Source organism: Podarcis bocagei (genome assembly GCF_964188305.1).
Source record: "Podarcis bocagei genome assembly, chromosome: 17".
Classification (NCBI taxonomy): domain Eukaryota; kingdom Metazoa; phylum Chordata; class Lepidosauria; order Squamata; family Lacertidae; genus Podarcis; species Podarcis bocagei.
The window spans coordinates 12,503,315-12,525,438 of record NC_138143.1 but is presented as its reverse complement, the minus strand read 5'-3'; the positions used below and the strand labels follow the sequence as shown (position 1 = coordinate 12,525,438).

Genomic DNA, 22,124 nt, shown 5'->3' with positions numbered 1-22,124 from the left:
ATGAGCCAACTGAACATGGGCGAGAGAATTGAATCATGTCTGCAGGGCCTTTGAAGCTGTCCATGGGCACCTTTCAGATCTTCCATTGAAGGCATGGAAGCAGTTCTAGCAGGGCTATAGCTGTGTGAACAGGGCTATAGCCACTCCTGCCAAAATCTTCCAAATGGATATTGGATAATTTAAGCAAAAGCACACATCGGAAACAATACTTGGAGCTGGTCCACGGGAAATGGAGGGGCAACATGTTGCCTTCAAACTCAGCTCTCTTAGGGATGCTACAGACATCTGGCATGCATTAAAACACAGTGGCTTCTTGGAAGCTGTTTCTATTGTCATCAATGGCACTGGGCCAGATTTGTTGTTGTTGTTGTTTAGTTGTTTAGTCGTGTCCGACTCTTCGTGACCCCCTGGACCAGAGCACGCCAGGCACTCCTGTCTTCCACTGCCTCCTGCAGTTTGGTCAAACTCATGCTGATAGCTTCGAGAACACTGTCCAACCATCTTGTCCTCTGTCGTCCCCTTCTCCTTGTGCCCTCAATCTGTCCCAACATCAGGGTCTTTTCCAGGGAGTCTTCTCTTCTCTTCATGAGGTGGCCAAAGTATTGGAGCCTGTGCTTCAGGATCTGTCCTTCCAGTGAGCACTCAGGGCTGATTTCCTTCAGAATGGAGAGGTTTGATCTTCTTGCAGTCCATGGGACTCTCAAGAGTCTCCTCCAGCACCATAATTCAAAAGCATCAATTCTTCGTCGATCAGCCTTCTTTATGGTCCAGCTTTCACTTCCATACATCACTACTGGGAAAGCCATAGCTTTTACCATACGGACCTTTGTTGGCAAGGGGATGTCTCTACTTTTTAAGATGCTGTCTAGGTTTGTCATTGCTTTTCTCCCAAGAAGCAGGCGTCTTTTAATTTCATGGCTGCTGTCACCATCTGCAGTGATCATGGAGCCCAAGAAAGTAAAATCTCTCACTGCCTCCATTTCTTCCCCTTCTATTTGCCAGGAGGTGATGGGACCAGTGGCCATGATCTTCGTTTTTTTGATGTTGAGCTTCAGACCATACTTTGCGCTCTCCTCTTTCACCCTCAATAAAAGGTTCTTTAATTCCTCCTCAGCAACACCAATTAATTTTAATCCTTACCCCTCCTCTTTTTCAGCTGGGCAAAGATGGCTGCCTTGCCCATGTCTTCAGTTCCAAGACTTTTGAGCTTAATCGTTCAGGGTACTGGATGAACCTAGATGTGAAAGCCATCGTCACTGAGAAAGGAACAGGTAACCCCTTCCACATAATCAAAAAGAGACTGCTGGGAAAATAAATAAACAGCAGGCATGAAACTATTTTGGATAGTTTATTTCATATTAGTCAGCTAATTATGTTTGTTCTTGGACTCTCGCACAGGGATTCAGAGTGAACGTTCAGCCTACATTTCAGTTTCTCGGATACTGGGGACTGTGACATTTCAGAATATGGACCGGGACTACAAAAGGGGGATCCCCTATTGTGGTCAGGTAAAATGAGAAGCTGAGTATGACGCAGCCTAAATGCCTATATCTAGAGATGAGTGACTAAATTTCATCTCCTTTAGGAGTGAAACAGCAAAACTGAAGGAATGCCTTTCTAACTGAGAAACAAAACCACATTTGTCACTGAAATTTCTGCTGAAGGGAAGTTTTAAGTAAATGCAGGGTGGGACATAAAAAGATCTGCACAGGGGAAATATCTAATAAAGTCTGAGGAAAGCCAGTTGTACTAGTAACAAACATTACGACTGTCCTATAGATCCCCAGGTTGTCCCTAGATTTCATGAAATCTGAAGTGAATCTGAGAGCTTCTTTTTACTATGAATTTTTTGTTTTCCAAAATAATAAAACTGTTGAAAACAACATCTGGGTACAAGTCTAGTTATGCAATACAATATCTACAGAAAAATTAAATTGAGTATGTAGTGTCATTTCAAGCATATTCTTAAGACATAATCCACAGACAAATTTGAGAAGTTGGTGGGAGGCAATTGTTATCTTCTTCCCTTACATATGAAAAGAAAGGAGACCAGAATTCAACTGAGGTAGTTTTACTACCCTTCTAAGCCTTGCTAGTCACTCTGTGATAGCCACATCCCGAATGTTGTTGAACCTCAAGGGGTAACTCAGCCTGAGATTTCCAAAAAATATGCTATCGCCAAATGTGTGGCCACCAATAGGAAAACCCCCCACAAATCTTTATGTCAAATAGTGAGGCTAGAATCTATGTTTAACGAAAGCAGGGCTAAATCTGGATTTCGCGAGAGAGGTTATTTAATGGTTATAAAAATAATATCAAAGACCCTGGTCCAGAACGTATGAACGAGTTTTACATTCCCACCAAGCATTGAAATAAGATTCGAGATTCCCACATCCCCTTCAACAGAGAGGGAATAAGGATTTATTGTTTTTTCCTAAGCAAACCGTGAAACTGAGAGCTCTTGTAGAATACTAGGAATATGAGCAAGCTGGAAAATCTTCAGTTCAAGTCCCATCTCAGTATGTGGTGCACTCTGAAAACTTGAAATTTACTCTGTAATTATCAACATTAACATGAAGGTTCTTCCTCGTGTGAAACCCATGAGAAATGTTGGGGAAACCAAAATAAACAGTGCAGTCCTAATTCCCCGATCTTTGCTGCTTGATTGGTGGGTGGGTAGGCAGTGAAATGTCCACTTCTATAGAGACCCCTGCTGCTCCTGGGAGAGATCATCAGGGGGTTTGGGCTGGGTGTTCATCAGTATGCAGATGACACCCAGCTCTACCTCTCCTTTAAATCAGAACCAGTGAAGGCCGTGAAGGTCCTGTGTGAGTGCCTGGAGGCTGTTGGAGGATGGATGGCGGCTAACAGATTGAGGTTGAATCCTGACAAGACAGAAGTACTGTTTTGGGGGGACAGGGGGCGGGTGGGTGTGGGGGATTCCCTGGTCCTGAATGGGGTAACTGTGCCCCTGAAGGACCAGGTGTGCAGCCTGGGAGTCATTTTGGACTCACAGCTGTCCATGGAGGCACAGGTTAATTCTGTGTCCAGGGCAGCTGTCTACCAGCTCCACCTGGTACACAGGCTAAGACCCTACCTGCCCGCAGACTGTCTTGCCAGAGTGGTGCATGCTCTAGTTATCTCCCGCTTGGACTACTGCAATGCACTCTACGTGGGGCTACCTTTGAAGGTGACCCGGAAACTGCAATTAATCCAGAATGCGGCAGCTAGACTGGTGACTGGGAGTGGCCGCCGGGACCACATAACACTGGTTCTGAGAGATCTGCATTGGCTCCCAGTACGTTTCCGAGCACAATTTAAAGTGTTGGTGCTGACCTTTAAAGCCCTAAATGGCCTCGGTCCAGTATACCTGAAGGAGCGTCTCCACCCCCATCGTTCAGCCCGGACACTGAGATCCAGCGCTGAGAGCCTTCTGGCGGTTCCCTCATTGCGAGAAGTAAGGGTACAGGGAACCAGGCAGAGGGCCTTCTCGGTAGTGGCATCTGCCCTGTGGAACGTCCTCCCAGCAGATGTCAAAGCAATAAACAACTACTTTACTTTTAAAAGACAACTGAAGGCAGCCCTCTTTAGGGAAGTTTTTCATGTCTGATGCTGTACTGTTTTTAACATTCAGTTGGAAGCCGCCCAGAGTGGCTGGGGAAACCCAGCCAGATGGGCAGGGTATAAATAATATATTATTATTATTATTATTATCATTATCATTATTATTATTATTATTATTATTATTACTCCTTCCAAAATATTCTGTTTGGAGGCAGGCTGCCATTGGCTTTGGATCCACTGGATCCAAAGTCCCTCTGATTTCTCAAGGGGTCCAATTTTAAATGTCACCCGACTTCTGCAAGGTGACAGGCCTTCAGATGTGGTGGTCGCTTCACACCACTGCTCCTTAGCTAGGGTTCAGGATCGCTCTGCAAGATAAAGCCTTGGGTTTGGAGAGCATTGCTGAGTCAGAGATGAGCCACTGATGCCTCTGGGGTTTTCCTTCTCCTTCAGATAAAACTTGTTGATGTTGATGACTCTCCCCTTGGAAATGAGATTGTCCAACTACACGTCAACAACAAAAATGTGGGCAACTACAGCACCGATGGAAACGGCACCGCTGAGTTCTGTATTGATACCTCAACGTTCATTAGTTCAGCTATCCCTCTCAGAGTAAGTGACCAACAGAAGCCAGGGCTATTTCACACTTCTCCAAACACCTCTTCGCCTTTCTCTTTTCTTAAAGGTGCCAGTGCTGTGTTGCACATGTTTGCATGTAGTAGGTAGCTAGTACCCCAGTCCAGGACTAGGGAACTGTCTCCTTTAAATAACTACCGTATTTTTCCGTGTATAAGACGCCCCCATGTATAAGATGACCCCTATTTTTTTTAACCCAAAATTAAGAAATCAAGTTGTTTAGCTTTTTTTGGGGGGGTAGGGGAGGTCACTTCTGCCAATCGCTTACCTGCCTGCCTGCCACTGCCGATCACTTGCCACAGCCATTGCTGATCGCACACCTCGCCGTAGCCATCAATTGTCTGCCCGCTAGCCGCCACCAACAGCCCACCCACCCACTTGCCGCAGCCACCAATTGCCGGCCCAGTTGCCGCAGCCACAGCCAATCGCCAGCAGGCCTTGCTGCAGCCCCCAATCACCCGCCCAATCGCCGCTGCCAATCTCCTGCTTGCTGCTGCCATTAATCGCACGTTCCCCCTCTGCATTCACTATCCGTGTATAAGACGTCATCCAACTTTTGCCTAATTTTTTTAAGCAAAAAGCATTGTCTTGTACACAGAAAAATACGGTATCTCCAGTAATAGTTGGGGGGTACTCCTGAATCCTTTGTTGTCGCTTGAGGCTCAGGTGGCCTCAGTAGCCTCCGAGTGCCTTCCATCAGCTTTGGCTGGTGGCCCAGCTACGCCCCTATCCAGACAGGGATAGCCTAACTACTGTTGTCTATGCTCTGGCAACCTCTAGGTTAGATTACTGCAATGCGTTATACGCAGGGCTGCCTCTGAAGACGATTTGGAAACTTCAGCTGGTGCAGAATTCAGTGGCCAGGTTGCTCACCGGAGCAAGACAGTTTGAGCATATTACACCAATCATAGAATCATAGAATGATAGAGTTGGAAGAGACCACAAGGGCCATCGAGTCCAACCCCCTGCCAAGTAGGAAACACCATCAGAGCACTCCTGACATATGGTTGTCAAGCCTCTGCTTAAAGACCTCCAAAGAAGGAGACTCCACCTCACTCCTTGGCAGCAAATTCCACTGTTGAACAGCTCTTACTGTCAGGAAGTTCTTCCTAATGTTTAGGTGGAATCTTCTTTCTTGTAGTTTGGATCCATTGCTCTGTGTCCGCTTCTCTGGAGCAGCAGAAAACAACCTTTCTCCCTCTATGTGACATCCTTTTATATATTTGAACATGGCTATCATATCACCCCTTAACCTCCTCTTCTCCAGGCTAAACATGCCCAGCTCCCTTAGCCGTTCCTCATAAGGCATCGTTTTCAGGCCTTTGACCATTTTGGTTGCCCTCCTCTGGACACGTTCCAGTTTGTCAGTGTCCTTCTTGAACTGTGGTGCCCAGAACTGGACACAGTACTCCAGGTGAGGTCTGACCAGAGCAGAATACAGTGGCACCGATCCTGGTCCAACTGCACTGGCTACCAATTAGTTTCCAGGTCCAATTCCAAGTGCTGATTTTGAGCTATAAAGCCTTAAATGGCTCAGGACTGCAATACCTCAAGGACCACCTCTTACCATATGAACCTACCTGAACCCTGAGATCATCTTCATGTGCCTTCTCCTCAAAAGGTCCGGAGAGTGGCAACACGAGAATGGGCCTTCTCTACAGTAGCTCCCCATCTGTGGAATACTCTCCCCAGGGAAGTTTGCCTGGCGCTTTCATTATACAGTGGTACCTCGGGTTACAAACACATTGGGTTACAGACTCCGCTAACCCGGAAGTACTACCTCGGGTAAGAACTTTATCTCAGGATGAGAACAGAAATCGAGCGGCGTCAGGAGGCCCCATTAGCTAAAGTGATACCTCAGGCTAAGAATAGTTTCAGGTTAAGAACGGACCTCCGGAACGAATTAAGTTTGTAACCAGAGGTACCACTGTATACCTTTAGGCACCAGGCAAAAACATTCCTTTTTAATCAGGCCTTTGGTTGATCTGATTTACATCCCATGCCCTTTAAAATGTGGTTTGGGGGGCCTATTGGGTTGTTGTTTTTATTTTTATTATGTATTTTGTGGTTTTATATCTTGATTTTATTCTGTGAACTGCCCTGAGACCCCTGGGTATAGGGCAGTATATAAATTCAATTAAAAAAAAAAGGACAAATCAGTCACTAAAGCTGTATGTCCCTATTTGCAGCTTGTAATCCAGGCATAGGCAAACTTGGCCCTCCAGATGTTTTGGGACTACAACTCCCATCATCCCTGACCACTGGTCCTGTTAGCAAGGGATGATGGGAGTTGTAGTCCCAAAACATCAGGTGGGCCGAATTTGCCTATGCCTATTGTAATCTGAAGGCTTCCAATGACCCTGACTTGTCCAATTTTCCATAGAGAAATAATGTGATGTCCTGATTTCTACATCTTCCTCCTCTCTGCCCTCCCTTCCCCGTTGCCTACAGCTAATATATAAACCCAATGAAAATTGCAACAGCGATGGCTGGTTATTACCCTACTATCCAGAGGCCTATCATTCAGTCCAGCGCTTCTACTCCAGAACAGATAGTTTTGTGAAGATACACCAGGTGCCAGGAGAGTTGCCTTGTGACCAGGTCAGCAGAATCAAAGTCTCCTACAGCCTGACTATAAAAGGACAGAACACTGCAACCTTCTATTTCTTTGTAAGTATCAAAGAGCTGCTCGGTTTTCTTTATTTGACATGGAAGTATTTATTGGGGGTGGGAGGTCATATGCCTGCAAAAAAAGAAAGACGATCAAACAAACAGAAGGCCCCACCAAAATACAAAAGGAGGTACATGACCCTCAAACAGATGTCGAGAAGGAATTTTTACAGTGGTGCCCCGCAAGACGAATGCCTCGCAAGACGGAAAACTCGCTAGACGAAAGAGTTTTCCGTTTTGGAGGTGCTTCGCAAAACGAATTTCCTATGGGCTTGCTTCGCAAGACGACAATGTCTTGCGAGTTCCTGCTGGGTTTCCCCCCCCCCTTTTCTAAGCCGCTAAGCCGCTTATCAGCTGATCCGATCAGCAGATACACCGCTAAAAGCTGCTAATAGCGCTAATCCGCTAATCCTTAATTGGGCTTGCTTCGCAAGACGAAAAAACCGCTAAACGAAGAGAATCACAGAACGGATTCTTTTCGTCTTGCGAGGCACCACTGTATTAAGCTACCTGACTTGTTTCAAAGAAATCTTTTTCAAGAATGATTATTGTAAACTGTTCTGTGGCAAAAATGTGTTCCCAAAGCATTTGAGCCAATGCAGAGCCAGCGGGCGGGAGCAAGCTGATCAGGCACCTGGGGCAGCGCAAATGCCCTGCACCCAGGGGCGGGGCCAGTCGCCTAGGGGGCGGGGCTAGCAAGGGCGGGACGCTCCACTGGGCCTCTGAGGAATCTGCCTGCCTCCTCCCACTCAGCCACCCTACAGCTGAGGGGGAGGCGGCAGGCGGACCTTTTGGGGCAGCATAGAGCCTGCGGGCATCCAAGCCACCACCTCACTCCCAGCTGGGTTCAGCTGTGGCAAAGCCGGATGAGTAGATTCTATGATTCTATATGGTGTTTCCTGCTTGGCAGGGGGTTGGACTCGATGGCCCTTGTGGTCTCTTCCAACTCTATGATTCTATTCTATTCTATTCTATTCTAGATTGCTCCCATTCTGTATCATTGGTTTTTCTCTGCACTCTTCCTGAATTATAAATCTGACATCAAGAATCACAAAACAGAGAAACCAGTAGGAGAACACTTCAATCTCCCAGGACATTCTATACAAGATCTCAAAGTAGCTGTTTTACTACAAAGGAATTTCAGAAATAGACTGGAAAGAGAAGCTGCTGAATTACAACTCATTACCAAACTTAAAACCGTGGAAAGACCTGGGCTGAACAAAGACATTGGATTCTTATCTCACTATACATGACTAAACCATTTCTCACCCTCTCACCCCTTGCCTTTTCCTGTAAGACCTATTACAGTCGTTAAGAGTCGTCAACAGGCTCTCTCAGCTATCTGCCTACCTCCCATTCCCACCACCCTTCTGAGTAACACCCCTCCCCACCTTCTCACTATATAGAAGGATCTGGCAACTTCTGTTTCAGTGTATCTGAAGAAGTGTGCATGCACACGAAAGCTCATACCAAGAACTAACTTAGTTGGTCTTTAAGGTGCTACTGGAAGGAATTTTTTTATTTTTTGACTATGGCAGACCAACACGGCTACCTATCTACTACAGGAGAGAGAAAAATTAGTTTTGATACATTTCAAAATATCAAAGGGCTTCCAAACTTGTATTCATAATTGAGATTCTGCTGTGAGGTGATTTTTTTGAACCATACTTCTCCCATGCCTTTGAGTTACACTGCCTATTGCTTATTTCCCTCTTGGTGTACACAGGTACTGGTGAAGAACATAATTATAAACTCAGGCAGAAAGGTTGTCACCCTCCGTCGTGGTAAGTAGCGCTGTGCCAAAATTTAGTGTTGTTTGGTTTTCCTCATGAAAACGGCCATTTTGAAGGGTACGAAAGGGTCTGTAAACTGTTGTGTGTGTTTTCTTGTACCTGTTCACAGCTATTGTTGCCCCTCACTCTGCTCTTAGCTGTTGTTGGCAAGAATTCAGTTCCAATATGCCCAAAACGTTGAGAACTTTTCTTCATTGGTTTCCAAATTGGACTACACTATAGGGCTGATCTTGGAAAAACTGTTCCTGGAGTGCAAACTCGCTGCCTCGTTCCACAGTAAACCCTTAGGGTATTAGACTCCCCTTCAGTGGGGTACCATATTACACCCACAACAGCAGTTTCTTTGTTTCCCCCTGCTTGGGAATAATCTGGGACCCTCCAGCCTTTGAAACCTCATCTGGCTGCTACTCCATCTCTCTTCCCCAAGGTGATTTGTTTTCTTGGAGGGAGGTACCATATGTTAGAGGCTCTGGGTCAGGGCCAGCCCGCCCATGGGGCGGACTGAGATAGCTGCCTCAGGTGATGGAGTCCCCCAGGGCACCGCACCCACAGGTGCCTAACAGAAATGGCACTGGCTTCTAGCGAGATCTCATGAGACCTCACTGGAATCCACCGCCACATGACCCTGGTAAGTGAGGCTTTGGTAGAGGGTGGCAGAGGGGAGGCAGCAAGGGTAGCAAGTTCCCATTTTGCCTCAGGCGGAAATACTGGATGAGTCACCATAGCTCTGGGTATGGGAAGAATGTAGTTGAAATGTCTGCCTTGATTTTGCTTGCAAAATGTGCTCGTGTGTCAAATTCTTGCCCCACTGCATACATTCTTTTTTTAAAAGCCCCATTGGTTATTTATTATATTTGTATACCATGATCCTGAACGGTGATTGAGTCTGTTGAGCCAGTGTAACTTTTGTAAGTGTGCAAGCCTCTTTATTGTCTTCTCTCAAAGCCCTCTGCCAGGAGCCTTGCGTTTCAGGCTCATGACCCCAGCTTGTCTCTGATTGTTCTCCATGCAGATGATTTGGCAGCTTCCAAAGGCCACTTTTACATCTCGCTTTCTGTCGATGCAAACATGGCTCCCGTTGCCACGCTGCTGGTCTATACTCTACATCCTGAGAGGGAGGTGGTTGCTGATACTGCCAGATTCGAGATAGAAAAGTGCTTCCACAATAAGGTAAGATAATGCAATGAGGTAAGAATTGCAAAACACTTAATATGCAGGTAAAAGTAAAAGTACCCCTGACTGTTAGGTCCAGTCACGGACAACTCTGGGGTTGCATGCTGACATTAATAGTGTGGAACATGGCAATTTGCTCTTAGGAAGGCTCTTGAAAAGCTGGATGAGTTAAGCTTTAGTCTCTTTTTAGTCTTCTGGAATTTCAGAAGTTTTCTCATTGTATGGAAGTTGTATGACTTACACCAGATTGTGGGGACAAGTGTTTAGTGGTTGTCTAACAATCCCCCTCAGCATCAGCTTGCCTCCCTCCCTGATGATGTTTCATAGCCTGGGGACTAGCCATCAGTTCCAACAAGCATAAGACATGTTCAGCTAGAAGATGAAATAAATGTGCCCCACTCCATAATTCATTTTCTTATTCAGCTATACAGGAAGCCCCTACTGATAAGTGAAACAAACCCACTGTAACACAATAGGTCACAACAGGTGTCTCAATCTAAGTATGGTGGCTTTCTAAGAGTCTACGATGGAAAGAAGGCTTTATATTAAGGTCATCTAAGAAATCAGTTGGCCTTCCCATGAAATTAATCCTTCAAATGTTTTTTACTTGATTTCAGGTCAGCCTCCAGTTCTCCGTGAAGGAAGCTCTTCCAGCTTCAAATGTCAGCCTCGATGTCAAAGCTGCTGCCAACTCCCACTGTGCTCTGCGAGCTGTGGACCAGAGCGTTCTTCTCTTGAAGCCAGAGACAGAATTGTCAGCTGAAAGTGTAAGAGCAAAAGCCACCTGCCTGTTTGTGCCCACACCGAATCTTGCATGCTGAGTGTAATGATCTCAGGCAGGCAGGCAAGCCCCAATAAGAACTAATGAGTCTCTGGCAGTTTTATGCCACGTTTATTTACAATTTACATCCAGAGCATGGCTCTGAGCCTGCCGCTTTTAGCTACGAGTTGGTCATTCTGAGTCTCTGCCCCCGTCACAGCACAAAGGGCGCCAAAGTCCAGTCCTTCCTCTTTTGTATTTCCGTTGCATTTTAACCCTTTCAGCTCTTCTGGTTCTACCTCCCGGTTGCCTGGCAACCCCCTCAATGACATCTATCTCCTCCCCTCCCTCTACCTGTGAGCTTTCCATGTCTGGGAACTCTTGATGAAGGGGGGATGAACTAACCCACTCCTGCTCTCTCTGTGGCTGAAATCCCTCGCTTCCAGAGTCAGACTCTTGCTCCCTTTGTACTGGCAATCCTTCGTCTCCAGAGTCAGACTCTTCCCAGGCGTTCGATTCAGCCACGTCCCTGACATTGAGTGACGCAGTAAAGAATGCTGCCACCTTTCCAACCATGGCCAGAGGTGGATTTAGGGCAGCATGACCAGTTCCCCTGTGCTGGCCACCGAGTTGAAGGGGACGCTGTAGAGCACTGCAAGTATGACGCAGTGCACACCCAGAACAGAATATGAGAGGTGGGGACACCAAATTTGGGGCTTGTACAGGGTGCCACTGAAATTTGAAAGACCAAACTCAGTCATGATAAATTCACCAGCTCTGGCGTTTCTAGACCTTTCTCACCACTTGGCTATTTTTCGGGCTTTTGGGCCCTAGTTGAGAGACATGTTTTGTCCTGCTCTGAGTATGAGCCTTTGCTTGCTCCCATCCTGCCACCCTAAGTGGTAACCAGGATGACAAAGGGTTGGCTGAGAGGTTGCAAGGGCAGCAGAGATGTTTATAACAGAAACCTCTGCTTTGTTGATGTGCCACTTCTGTAAGGGATACACTAAAAGTTAGGGTTGCCATATTCCCAAAAGTGAGAATCCCCCCTCCCCCCCCCCCAGAAAAATATGGCCAGGTTTTCCGGATAGGTTTTCCGGATATTTTGTTGACTCTGCAAAAATCCACTCAGCCGCCATTTTGGCAGCCCTACTAGAAGCCAAGATTATACAGTTTGGAATCTTCCATGGCAAACACAGGTCCCACCCTGTGCGGGCTGAACATTTCAGTCATTTGTGACACAAAAGTTCAGTGTCTGTGTCCAGAATTTCATTTTATTTTTAGCCCTGTTTATAACAGACTTCTGCACTGGTTTCTCCTTCTTAGGTCTACAGTCTCCTTAGCTATGATATGTTTGGTTACTACTTCAATGGGTTCAACCTAGAGGATGATCCCCAAGAGCCTTGCATTCCACCAGACAACATATTTCATGAAGGCGTGTATTATGTTCCTGCTAGCTTCAACTATGGACCAGATATCTATGGAGAAATAAGAGTAAGACTTGCACATAGTTCTTTTGTGAGCAGTTAAGAGAAAAGAAATGTCTAACCATCTCCATTCTCAATAGTGTTTTGGAGGGGGGGTTATTTAGTGATTCTCAGCCACATTCCACTGGTACATGACTAAAAACGTATGATTTGAATATTTCTAACTAGCTTTCAAATTGCAAAGCAGTCAATGAAATGGAGTTTGGAATATTAAAGTCTATACATTCCAAAGTGGGCAAAGTGTCAGGTGACTCAGAGGAGACCCATATGAGTCAATCAGCTGACTTATAGAGGAATCAAGTGGGGTAGAGCTGGAATGTGGTCGAGGAGGAGAACTGGTGTAAACTGTTTTTCAAATATGTTTATATTAGGCAAAAACGGCATATAAAATAAGGAAAAATTCGCACTAAGATGTTGATTAATTTTCATGAGAAATCTTTTTTCAAAAGTTGCAATCATGTAGTAATGTGGAGAATTTAAGATTATAAATATGAGAAAGAGAGAGAATCTGAAATTGACAGATCCCTCTATGCCTAGGAAGAAATGATCTAAATAAAGAAATAATGGAGATGATAGTAATATTAAGAAAAAGAGGAATGTGTGCAAAATATTAAGCTATTTAATATTATTTTCAAATTCAGGCTACGGGTGTAAAGTTTGTAACCAACTCCCGGCTTCGGCAACCAGTTATATGCTCCAGTGGCCGTGGTCCTTTTCGGCCTTTTGAGGAGTCATCTGAATTTTTTGCCAGAACCACATCTGGCCCTATTCTTGCAGGTAATTTGGGTGGGAATGGTGCAAACCCGTAAAGTTAGATGGAGAATGAAGTGTAGCACTGCAGAATATCCTGGACTTTTCCTCAGCTTTTGCTACCATTCAGCATGGTTTCCTTCTGGAATGCCTATTTGGGATGGGAGGGGGGGTTACTATTCTGGGCTTACCTAGTGAGTAGGTTCCAGAAGGTAGCAATGGGGAACTGCTGTTCTGCCCTGTGCCAGAAGCCTGTTGCATCTCACAGGCTTTTTCACATCTTCATGAAGTTGCTAGGAGATGTCACCTGGAGTTTGGTTTCAACCATATGTAGGTGGAGGTAGTGGAAGTTCTGAATCTGTATGTGGCAGCAGTTTTGGACTGGATGAAAGTGAACCAGCCAAATTTATTTCAGACAAGTTGCCTGGGGTTCTGGTAGTCCTGGATTATATGTTTAGCCTATCTGGGATAGTACTGCATTCCTCCTGGAGCAGCAAGCTTATCATTTGGGGAATGCTTTCTTGGATACAGACCTGAACCTGGATAGCCAGGTGATTGTAGTGGCCAGCAGTGCCTGCCCATTGCTCAGTAATTTCAGCATCAAATGATGCATTGTGTGTGCATGAAGACCAACCTGCATGTTATCAAAAACACGGAGATACTGCTGGAAATGTTAGTCCTGTGTCATTCTCTCTTTGTGATGGCCTGGGACTAGGGCTCGGACTCGGAGCCAGAGGAGTCTCAGTCCGCACTGGATCCTTTGCCCCAGGTGGCATCTGAACCCAGTCTGGGGCCTGATTCTGAAGAGCCCCAGTCTGCAAAGGTTCCCCTGCCACAAACACCATCTGGGCCGAGTCAGGGGCCTGAGCCTGCCCTGGCTCCAGATGCGGGGATTACCTCGTTGCCTTCAGCTGGGCAATCACTTATAGCTGCTCCACTACCAACTGGGTCAGGAGAGGCTGAGGCGGCCTCTGGGTCTAGTAACCCACCGACATCTCCCAAGCTGCAGAGACTGAGGTCTGAGAGAAGGAGAGACCTGAGTACTCGCGGGAGGAGTGCTCGCCTTTGGGCGAGACAGGGGGGTGAGTCACTGGGGGATCGGGACCGGCCGTTACCCTGACAGAGTTAAGAGGCTGTCAGACCCTTCCCCAGGTTGCGGGAGCAATGTTGCTGTTTGCCAGAACCTGCCTGTGATCCTGTGCCTGACCTTGCCTGGTTTCCTGCCTCGTGTCCTGCTTTGGCCCTGTCGGACTGACTCCTCACAGAACCCTTGGATTCGGGACTGGACCTGGACCGTGTTACTCGGGTTACCCCCGGGCTCAGCACACTCTTCTATTTCAGGAACTTACGCCTTCCCCATGTCATATCTGCCATTTTGCTTTTTTTTTTTAAGAATATTTTTTTATTAACCAACCAATCACATCAAATCAAACCAAATTACATAAATTCCAAATTACACAGCCGAATTTTAAATTTTTGTTGGGGGTACCCATATTTCAAGTTCCGAAGGGATCCAATGAACTTCTTGCTTCTTACTGCTGTTTTAATGTCCACAAATCTAACCTTATGATGATCACAGTACTATCCAGTCCATTCTTATTATTTTTCCACAACTCTTGTTGTTATTTTCATATATTTTTCATTTCTCTTTGTGACCTCTGATAGTCTCCGCAAGCTGGTTAGAACAGTTTGTAATCCTGCATGGATATTTTTTTTTATCCAGTAGCCATATCCAGATGTTTTCCATATAACATCACTTCCATACATCAAAACAGTCTTAGCGTCATTAATCTTCACCAATCTGCCTCCTTTCTCAAAACCTCTGAGGAGATTCACTAGGAATGCAGTCTGAAAACAAATCCGTTCTTCCTCCTGGCTGTAAATCCTTTGGCAAGATGGCGACTCCGAATTAATTGCTGCGCCATTCCCAAAAGCTCTTATTGCTTCTCGGTCTCCATAAAGCATACTTTGGGTTAAAGTTTATCTCCACACAGACCTTAATCATCCTGCTTGGGTCAGATCAACCAACGGCATATCTGCCATTTTGCTGAGCATTTTCCAGCACTTGCTCCATATAACTGATGTCATTCCACAGGAAGGGTTAGGCTCCAGGTTGTTGGTTTCTGGGACCCAGGGGAGCTGGATAGTCATTGAAGTAAGCCAGAGCACGGTCCAAAACAGGCACAACTCCTTCTCAGACCAAGCAAGATTAATGTCTACAGATTTTTTTGCATAGGGGATAATGTAGCTGCTCCTGCGTCCTGCCACTTACCGCTGCAAATTCATAGAACTAAGAGTCCAGATATCCTTTCTTATTGTTTTAGACTCTGCGCCACCGCCACCGCCACCACCTCCTTCAGGAGACGTATCTCGAGATAAAGTTATTGAGACTGTTCGGAGGTTCTTCCCTGAAACTTGGATCTGGGAACTGTTTGGTATTGGGTGAGTTGACATTGGCTGTTATTGGCATTGGCCAAGGATTTTGCAAAGAACAATGAGTATCCAGGGTTGGCCAGCACCCAGTTTGTTCTACCTGGGAATGAGGGAGGATACTGTTTTACTTTGCATTTAAAGGTGAATATAGCTAATTCTCACTTTCTGAAGCAATATGCAAATCAAAACAAAGTCATCCTTCAGAATTTGCATGTCTCCAAATTTTGCAGTGAAGTTCTCCACCCATGTATAAAAATGCATGTATCAGTAAATGTAACTTAGAAGAATGTGTAAGATAAGATTGCTTTGCAAAAAATGATATATTTGGCAAGATTGCATACAAAGCTCCGTGTAAGAGAAATTTGCATCAAAATGCTGGTGGATTTTCATAAAGACTTTTTAAAAATAACAAAATGATGTAGGCATGTGGGGAACTGAATTTAAGATTGGGAAAATGGAAACCTGAGAGAAGCAAAATTGGCAGATTCAACCATCCCTGGTTCTACCCCAGGGGTGGTTAACCTGTAGCCCTCCAGATGTTTCTGGTCTACATTGGCTATGCTGAGTGAGGCTAATGGGAGTTGGGAGTCCAGCAACATCTAGTGGGCCACAGGATCCCTCTTCCCGATCCCCCTCCTCTTTGCATGTCAGTGCTCTTTCAAGTTAAAGGGGTGGTTCTGAGGGTACATTGCCTGAGATCTACCAAAATCTTGGAAACAGCTCTAGCTGGGAATGACATTCCCTGGGTTCAGTGCATATTCTGATTGCGTTATGCAAACCACAGAAGGCCTTTCACTGCTCTGTCTGGCAATTTCTGCACAGGTTTGATTCTGTTTATAGAATCCTAGAATTGTAGAGGTGGAAAAGACCCTGAGGGTCATCTAGTCCAACTCCCTGAAATGCAGGAATCTCAAGAAAATCATGCATGGCAGATGACCACCCAATGCCTGCTTAAAAACCTTCAAGGAAGGAGAGTTTATCTCCCTGGGAGTCTATTCCACTGTCAAACAGCTCTTACTGTCATAAAGTTCTTCTTGATATTTAGTCCGACTCTCCTTCCTTGTAACTTGAAGCCATAGGTTTGGGTCCTAGTCTCCAGAGCAGGAGAAAACAAGCTTGCTCCATCCTCCACGTTGACAGCCTCTTAGCTATTTGAAGATGGATATCATATCTCCCCTCAGTCTCCTCTTTACCAGGCTAAACATACGCAGTTCCCTCAATTCTCTTTGCTGCTCCCCACTAACAGAGTTTCTATGCTGCCAACCAAATGATTTTTGCATCTGCTGTAACTCTGGACTTACCGTAGTCCTTGCAAGGTCATGTTTCTTCCCCCACCCCTTCTGCTATCCAAAAACAGGATATGTTTTTGAGGGTCCTGTCTTTCTCCAATTATCAGAAGCGGGTTAGCAAGAACAGTACAGTCATACCTCGGGTTACAGATGCTTCAGGTTGTGTGATTTGGGGTTGCACACTGCGCCGAACCCAGACGTACCGGACCAGGTTACTTCCAGGTTTCGGTGCATGTGCAGAAGCGCTAAATCACGCTTTGCGTATGCACAGAAGCACCGGATCACAACCCGCACATGTGCAGACGTGGCGCTGCGGGTTGCGGACGTGCTTCCCACACGGATCACATTCGCAACCCGAGCATCCACTGGACATATAGTGTAGCCTGCTGCAGTAGGCAGAGTGATTTTTTGATTTTTTTTAAGTGATGTGGATTTCAACTTAACCCAACACCATAAGAACATGGTGAGGCTTTTCCTCTCGGTAATGTGGATATAAATAGTCAAGCCTGTGTTTCCATATATACCTTTTTTGTTTTTCTCTCCTTATTAGTTCAGATGGACATGCAAAACTCACCTACACCGTCCCTGATACCATCACAGAGTGGAAAGCCAGTGCCTTCTGCTTGGAGAAGCAGGCTGGGTTTGGCATCTCCAGGCCTGCCACCCTGATTGCCTTCCAGCCATTCTTTGTTCATATGACGCTGCCTTACTCCATAGTTAGAGGGGAAGATTTCCTCTGTAGAGTCACTGTCTTCAACTACCTGCAGGAATGCATTCAGGTTCATCCTCTCATTCATTCTTTGCTCTCTTTCATGTCTAGAAAAGGCCCTTGCATATTGTTTTTGGGGGTTGGGGTGCAAACCATCCACATCAGTGAGATAAACAGGAAAAGGTTAGACTAAAGCACATTACACTTGCAAACACATAGATTCCTACTGAGTTTGTACCAGTTTAGATGTTGTGCCTTTTCTTAGGAATCCTGGGGACTGTAGTTAGTTAAGGTGCTGAGAGTTTCCTTTCAGAGATCTCCAACTCCCTTCTCACTACAATTCCTTGGGAAGTGAGACTGATGGCTAAACCAGTTGCACTCTGTCAGGGCTTTATTGGCCTATATAAACAATTTGTCTTTTTAATTAGCTGGCTTAGTTTATAACACATTCCCATTTATTGCTTTTGCATTTGTATTTAAACAGTTAGATGCAGTTATGTGCAAAGGATATACTTAGAACATTTACAGTGCCTTCTGATGGCCTACATAATAAATGTTGAACTACATTGGTTCCTTGATCTGGCAGAGATATTGTTTACACTAGTGCTGTGCATCAGATTCAGATAAATCCTGAACCCAATTGGGCCAATTCAGGGCCCTTTGTGCCCTGTCTGGCTCAAGTTGAAGTAGCCACAAATAACTGAAGAATGGATTGAGTTGTCCCAAATCTGTAGATCACTACAGTTTCTCAGAAAGCCAGACAGACTGTCTCCAAACTGTTGCAATTATTAATTACAGCACCATATAAGGAAGGAGAAGGGGAGGAAGGGAACTGAAAGAGGGCTAGAATGATCTCACCCAACTTCACCAATGATGGTGTTTGGAGAGAGAAGCTAGATTTTGAGAGCTGCCAAGGTAGCCTAGAATGCTATCACCCAACCCAACACTTTCCCAGTACTGTCCCTTAGAAAGTGTTTAGTGGAGTTGAGTGGCATTTATTAGGCTTGTGTTCATCCTCTATCCTTTCCCAATCCATCCCAGTATTGTTCTTATTTTATTTTAAGTTTGTCTCCAAATTTTGGCTCTAGGTTAGTTTTCTGTTACTATAGATCCCTGCTATAGTAGAGGAGACTGAATGAAATACCTTTTTGTCTTGGTTTTCTCTGCCCTGTTTGAGGTTAAAGCATCCTCCCTTAGTCCTAGGAAGCCACGCTAACTCTGTTAATTAACTGTAGTTTCTCCCCTTATGGCAGGTCAATGTATCAATGGCCGAATCCCGGGATTTCCAAGCCCAACTTCTCTCACCTTTGAATGATAAAGGATGTGTGTGTGGCGGTGAGAGGAAAACATACATTTGGAATATTAGCGTTAAAAAACTTGGTGAGTGAGCTTCTTTCTTCCTTTCTGCTTTGTAAACTGGTAGTCTTGTCTGTTTTAAACTTGCATAAGAAATGCAGTTCACCAAATGTAAATGCAGAATGCCTGCACATCTGACCAACCAAGTCTTTCTTTCTATAACCATGCCCCTCCTGCAAGACAGTAAAACCAAGAGATTTTATCAAGCTTCTGGTGGGGTACATTCAGCTTGATGTTTGGGAATGGGTGACTATGTCCATTTTGTTTTCTCTCACTTTCTGATTTTTCCATTCTTAAATTTAGTTCTCTACTTCAGTTTGTTCATTTCCCCCCTAATAAATAAATCAAAAAGCCATCATGAAAATTCATCAGCATTTGGGGGTGATTTTTCTCCTACGGTATGCACAGTGCTGGATTTATGTACAAGCTAAACAAGCTGTAGCTTGGGGCCCCACTCTCTTGGGGGCCCAAAAAAAATTTAAAGGGAAAACACTGGATGTACATTTCCAAAATAGAAGATAAAAAACATATAAAATAAAACCTACATACATTGTGTAGGCTCCTGTGATGCAAGTAATGGGCCCCGCCTGCTCCCTAAAATATCACTGATTTGCTCATTTCTACATATAGGGTGCCCACATTCTGCATGGACTGGTTGTGTGGCAACATGTGCAAATGGCTTTAGATACCTATTAGGTCCATAAATTACCATATAGCATATATTCAACACACAAAAAACAGTGACAATTTGTTGTTGACAAAGGACAGCTGGACATATAAAGGGCCCCATTACCTTCAGTAGCTTAGAATCATAGAATCATAGAGTTGGAAGAGACCACAAGGGCCATCGAGTCCAACCCCCTGCCAAGCAGGAAACACCATCAGAGCACTCCTGACATATGGTTGTCAGGCCTCTGCTTAAAGACCTCCAAAGAAGGAGACTCCACCACACTCCTTGGCAGCAAATTCCACTGCCGAACAGCTCTTACTGTCAGGAAGTTCTTCCTAATGTTTAGGTGGAATCTTCTTTCTTGTAGTTTGGCTCCATTGCTCCGTGTCCGCTTCTCTGGAGCAGCAGAAAACAACCTTTCTCCCTCTTCTATGTGACATCCTTTTATATATTTGAACATGGCTATCATATCATGAGCTTAGGGCCTCATCAAACCTAAATCCAGCCCTGGGTGCGCATTTTTAGATGCAGGTTTGTGTAGTCCTCCCTCTGTCAGGGCACACTGGGAGTGTCTCACAGAGTTCTCTCTAGAAAACCTCCAGGAAAAATTCTGTGAGCTTCAACTCATATCATGTCCCTATAAATTGTTGGCCTGACTGCCCTTTGAATATCCCACTGTTTGCCTAATACACACATATTCACGTGGCAACTTTTTCTAATAAAATGAATTTTTGTATGTTATTTTCACTAATTTATGCATCCATATGCATGCTTTACCCTAGTACTTGCATTTTTGTATACGTTGCTTGTCAGGAGAACTGCATTGCAAAATTTGCGGAAGTGCAAATTTTGAAGGATGGCTGTGTGTCAGTTTGCATATTATTTCAGGAAATTATAATCAGGTATATAAACCTTTAAATACAAACTGAAACAATTTTCTCCCTCATCTGTATCCACAAGTTTGCAGGTCTATAACTGGCCTGTTTTCCAGTGTTGATCATCTCCCTAATTTTGTAGCTCCGTAGAACTCAATAGTTTAATTCTATTTTTGTTCATTTGCATGAACCACCAGCTCTGCATTCTATTAAGCTCAGATCCAGTTTCCCACTAGGAGTTTTTCAGTATCCTGACCCTTCTTGCTTTCAGAGTTGTATCTGTAGAAGAAATCTGAGAAGCTGAAAATTTGCCCATGAAAGGTTTTATTTTGGGTTTTTGCTGCATCTTTTCCAGGAAGGATATCAAAAAGACAACCCACCATGGGTAAATTACATGCAAGTTCCAAAGAGAAACTGGCACAATGAGAGCAAGATCCTTGCGCAGAGAGAAGGCAAAAAACCTAAATCAGTTTTCTATTTGTAAACTTCTTTCTAAGAGCTCATCCAGACTTCCTTTTGCGTTGCGCTTTAAAGCTTTTCAAGTGGGTTTTGTTTTCTGGTTTTTGTCCCGACTCTTTCGGCAGGAAAATCCATGTTTTATCACTGAATTGGAGCAAATGGCAATCCACACACACAAACTATTACTGCTTGCTTCGATTCAACAGTAAAATGCAGGTTTTCCCAGGGAAAGTGCCAGAGCAAAAATAAAAATTAAAATGTTTGCTTTCAGGTGCTGTGACCTTGTCTGTTACTGCTGAAGCTCCAAAAAACAGCGGGGACTGTGGAAATGGTACATCTGGGGGCTTGGATGTGGGACGGAAGGACATCCTGATCAGAGAATTGCTAGTAGAGGTACAGTGGGAAGATCTGAGCTTCAAAAAATGTGCTTCCTTCTCAGCGGCTAATTAGCTAATTCAGTCAGGATCAAATGTGGAGCAATTCCCTTTTTCGCCTGCAAGGATATCTCATAGTTGCTACACACTGCATTTTACACTCAGTGGACTGGACAATCGTTTCCTTCCACTACTGTGCAAATACAGTATAACATCCGAAGTACTTCGTGTTATTGTCATTTTGAAAATGTAAGTAGCCTTTATGAGTTGAAAGGCAGGAAAGAAAAACATTAAATGATGGTGATGATGATAATTTATTTATACCCCACCCATCTGGCTGGGTTTCCCCAGCCACTCTGGGTGGCTCCCAACAGAATATTATTATGATTAACAAAGCAATAAAACATTGAACATTAAAAACTTCCCTAAACAGGGCTGCCTTCATATGTCTTCTAAAAGTCAGATAGTTGTTTATTTCCATGACATCTAATAGGAAGGCATTCCACAGGGCAGGCACCACTACCGAGAAGGCCCTCTCCCTGGTTCCCTGTAACCTCACTTCTCACAGTGAGGGAACCACCAGAAGGCCCTCGGAGCTGGACCTCAGTGTCCAGGCTGAACGATGAGGCACTCTGCATTGTGAAATTCCAGTAGCAAAGCTGGATCAAAAAGCACCCCTCAAACCGTGGGCCTAATCCTTTAGCAGGGAGTACAGCCACCCCCCAGAACACCTGAATACCACCATCCAAGACAGAAAAACCACCAACCAAGAGGATCTCTTTCTTTGGTCAGGATCCAGTTTTAAATTCATTGGCCCTCATAAAGCTAAGTGTCATTCATAGACAGAGGACCAACAGTTCTACCACAAGTGGATCTATTAGCTTGAATCACTGCATGAACTAGAATTAAAACAGAGCTGGTAATGGTGGATAAACCTTCATTTACTTTGGACTGGAACGTCATCCAAAAATGTAGTATCTTGATTTCTTGGGTGGGACTTCAAACTGTGTTTGTTTCAGGAGTAAAATTTGACTTTTAGTAATTCACTGGCATAGCATTCTAAAATAGGTATATTTTGGAGATTAAATGGCGAAGGATACTTGTATTGTACAAAAAGGCACCAGAA

At 44.7% G+C, this 22,124-nt stretch overlaps 2 protein-coding genes across 3 annotated transcripts in view; one reads left to right on the top strand and one right to left on the bottom strand.

The window, feature by feature from the left end:
* Positions 1-3,424, bottom strand: part of LOC308576859 (olfactory receptor 10T2-like) — a 158,780-nt gene extending 155,356 nt beyond the window's left edge. The window contains exon 1 of the mRNA XM_081176876.1: positions 2,774-3,424. The gene's annotated coding sequence lies outside the window, so the exon portion shown is untranslated. The remainder of the gene's footprint in view (positions 1-2,773) is intronic.
* The window catches only part of LOC308576589 (ovostatin-like), a 55,164-nt gene that overhangs the window by 13,238 nt on the left and 19,802 nt on the right, over positions 1-22,124 (top strand). For both annotated transcript variants that reach the window (XM_081176110.1, XM_081176111.1), the window contains 13 exons: positions 1,157-1,271; positions 1,399-1,508; positions 4,018-4,176; positions 6,652-6,870; positions 8,597-8,654; positions 9,676-9,833; positions 10,454-10,603; positions 11,923-12,090; positions 12,725-12,860; positions 15,158-15,275; positions 17,106-17,334; positions 18,518-18,644; positions 20,896-21,017. In XM_081176110.1, the coding sequence (XP_081032236.1) occupies positions 1,157-1,271; positions 1,399-1,508; positions 4,018-4,176; positions 6,652-6,870; positions 8,597-8,654; positions 9,676-9,833; positions 10,454-10,603; positions 11,923-12,090; positions 12,725-12,860; positions 15,158-15,275; positions 17,106-17,334; positions 18,518-18,644; positions 20,896-21,017 (1,869 nt within the window). The remainder of the gene's footprint in view (positions 1-1,156; positions 1,272-1,398; positions 1,509-4,017; positions 4,177-6,651; positions 6,871-8,596; positions 8,655-9,675; positions 9,834-10,453; positions 10,604-11,922; positions 12,091-12,724; positions 12,861-15,157; positions 15,276-17,105; positions 17,335-18,517; positions 18,645-20,895; positions 21,018-22,124) is intronic.